This window comes from Limulus polyphemus, unplaced genomic scaffold (genome assembly GCF_000517525.1).
Source record: "Limulus polyphemus unplaced genomic scaffold, Limulus_polyphemus-2.1.2 Scaffold352, whole genome shotgun sequence".
Lineage (NCBI taxonomy): Eukaryota > Metazoa > Arthropoda > Merostomata > Xiphosura > Limulidae > Limulus > Limulus polyphemus.
The window spans coordinates 13557-15972 of NW_013665962.1; the positions used below are offsets into that span (position 1 = coordinate 13557).

A 2416-nucleotide genomic window follows, 5' to 3' on the forward strand; every position below is an offset into this window, starting at 1 on the left:
CAAGTATCAGGTAGTCTATTGTGTAGATTTACACTACAAAAAAAAACTAATCAAATAGTAATTTACCATAAAGATTTATTTACGTTTTTCCTATGATGTGTAAAATTTCCTAGGCGGAGCTATCCCAATGATAAATGTCTTTATTGACCGATCAGGCATTCCTTTTCTATGATTGACCGTAAAAGCTGCAAAATACATATATCTATTCCATATTTAGTACTTATTGACTAATCAACCAAATATTTCTTCTCAATAATTAAACGAAGACTATATATTTCTGTTCTACAACTGTTTGTTTTTGAATTTCGCGCAAAGCTACACGAGGGCTATCTGCGCTCGCCGTCCCTAATTTAGCAGCGTAAGACTAGAGGGAAGGCAGCTAGTCATCACCACCCACCGCCAACTCTTGGGCTACTTTTTTTACCAACGAATAGTGGGATTGACCGTCACATTATAACGCCCCCACGGCTGAAAGGGCGAGCATGTTTGGTGTGACGGAGATTCGAACCCGTGACCCGCAGATTGCGAGTCGAGTGCCCTAACCACCTGGCCATGCCGGGCCATGTTCTACAACTACGTATGTATTCACTCTCAACTTAACCTTTCTTTTATATATTAGTATTATGCACGGTCAGTCATGGTATTCGTATTTAATGACCAATTACACATTGTTATTTATTAATCACGTATTTATTTACTGAGTAATTAGATATTGCTATTCTACATTTAAGTATTTATGTTACTAATAGACGAGAAAGCTTGATTTCAAAAATTAAGCCTTAAATTACAGACAGCAACAGATTTTGTATAACATTTAATTGATAAGTAATCTCATGTACATGTAGATTCGCTCAGTGAATAAAAATTTATTGATAAATTAGAAATAGCATTAGAATAGCATTATACATTGGATTAGTGAATAAATGTTATTTACATAATAGTAATGTCTGTTCTAAACATAATCCTTTATTTACAGCCCTATTCAAAAAGTAATTATTTACTCACTCATTGACATTACACTTAAATCTATAACTGTGTGAATGCAGGTAGCTTACATTTCTCTAAATCAAAAAATTTGTTTCTGTCTACACATAGTTAAACTCGCAAACATGAAAGGTCGTTCGAAAAATATCTTATCAATTTGTTTTCAAAACTAATCCCAAACTGTCGTCTAAAAATAACACAATTATTCAGGCCTGCAACTGTTAATCATATGAATGAGTTATTTCTTACCAAGCATTTTTATCACTGCACGTCTGGAGGAGTGGTGGTTACCTCGAGAATTACTTAGTTCAGGAGACGACTCCACGCGACCAATGGTAGAGCGCCGCAGCTTGAGCCCAATCAAGATGTATAGCAGTGAAATGGCTGTGATGGGAAGGAAGAAGAAAAGGAAGGTAGACACTTCGAAGATGTAGGGTAACATCCGTTTCATACCACACGTCGCAGACTCAGAAATAAGCGTGTCGTTATTCTTCATTTGATAGACTATACCGAACTGGAAGACGACGGGAACAGAGCATAGTGCAGCAACAACCCAAATACCAATGATGATTTTAATGGCCCGAGGCAGCTGGGACATTCGGTATGCTCGGAGAGGATGGCAGATTGCCAGATATCGCTCCACAGTAAAGGCCGTGATAGTCAAGATGGAGGCGTTGGTTGAAGTCTCTGATGTCAAACCTCTGATGATACAAAAGCTTTCTCCAAAGATATATGGATAACTCTGCCAAAGAAGGTAAATCTCTTGCGGTAGGCCCAAAACCAATAATAAAACATCAGAAACTGCCAGGCTGAAAAGATAATAGTTAGTAGCCGTGTGCATGTACTTGTTTCTTGCAATGACTACACACGTAAAGATGTTACCTATGACACCGGTAAGCAAGATAACCGAGTAAATTGCAGTCATAGGAATGACCATAGAAAGAGCTGCGCGTTTTGGGCCTAATTGCTCTAGTACATATTTTGTAATATTTTCTTCATTAGCCATATTTAGCATTTAAATCTGATATGATGAAACACTCAAACTGCACAAGCAACGCTGGTCAAGCACTTAAGACTCAAATAAAATACTCTTATTTTAACTAGCGTCAGTAATCTGAAAGTTGTTAACGTTTGGTTAAGATTATTTTTTAAAAAACGTAATAAAGACCATAAGCTTGGTACGGTAAGTAAACTAGATTGTCGTATTCTAGACTCATTCCCCAGAACTCAAGCTGTGGTTGGCTTTACGTTAGAGACACAACCTCTCCAAAGTACGCAGCTCAGCCAACTAAAGCTGCCCGCTGTGAGCTGCGCTGTGCATGCTACAAGTTTCCATTATTCCAGCAACCTGGTTGGATAAATGTCGCCCAAAATCGATACAACCAAGCTTTCCGTTCTCTGGTTCATAGCTTTTGTCACGTTCTAAAGTCTG

At 38.0% G+C, this 2416-nt stretch overlaps 1 protein-coding gene across 1 annotated transcript; it reads right to left on the bottom strand.

The window, feature by feature from the left end:
* Nucleotides 1–1233: 1233 nt before the first annotated feature.
* Nucleotides 1234–1990, bottom strand: LOC106457618 (pyrokinin-1 receptor-like; the record flags this gene model as incomplete). The annotated part of the gene is made up of 1 exon (XM_022383615.1): nucleotides 1234–1990. A coding segment is annotated over exon 1 (757 nt), but the record flags the coding sequence as incomplete, so codon positions are not given.
* Between the last annotated feature and the right edge of the window lie 426 nt (nucleotides 1991–2416).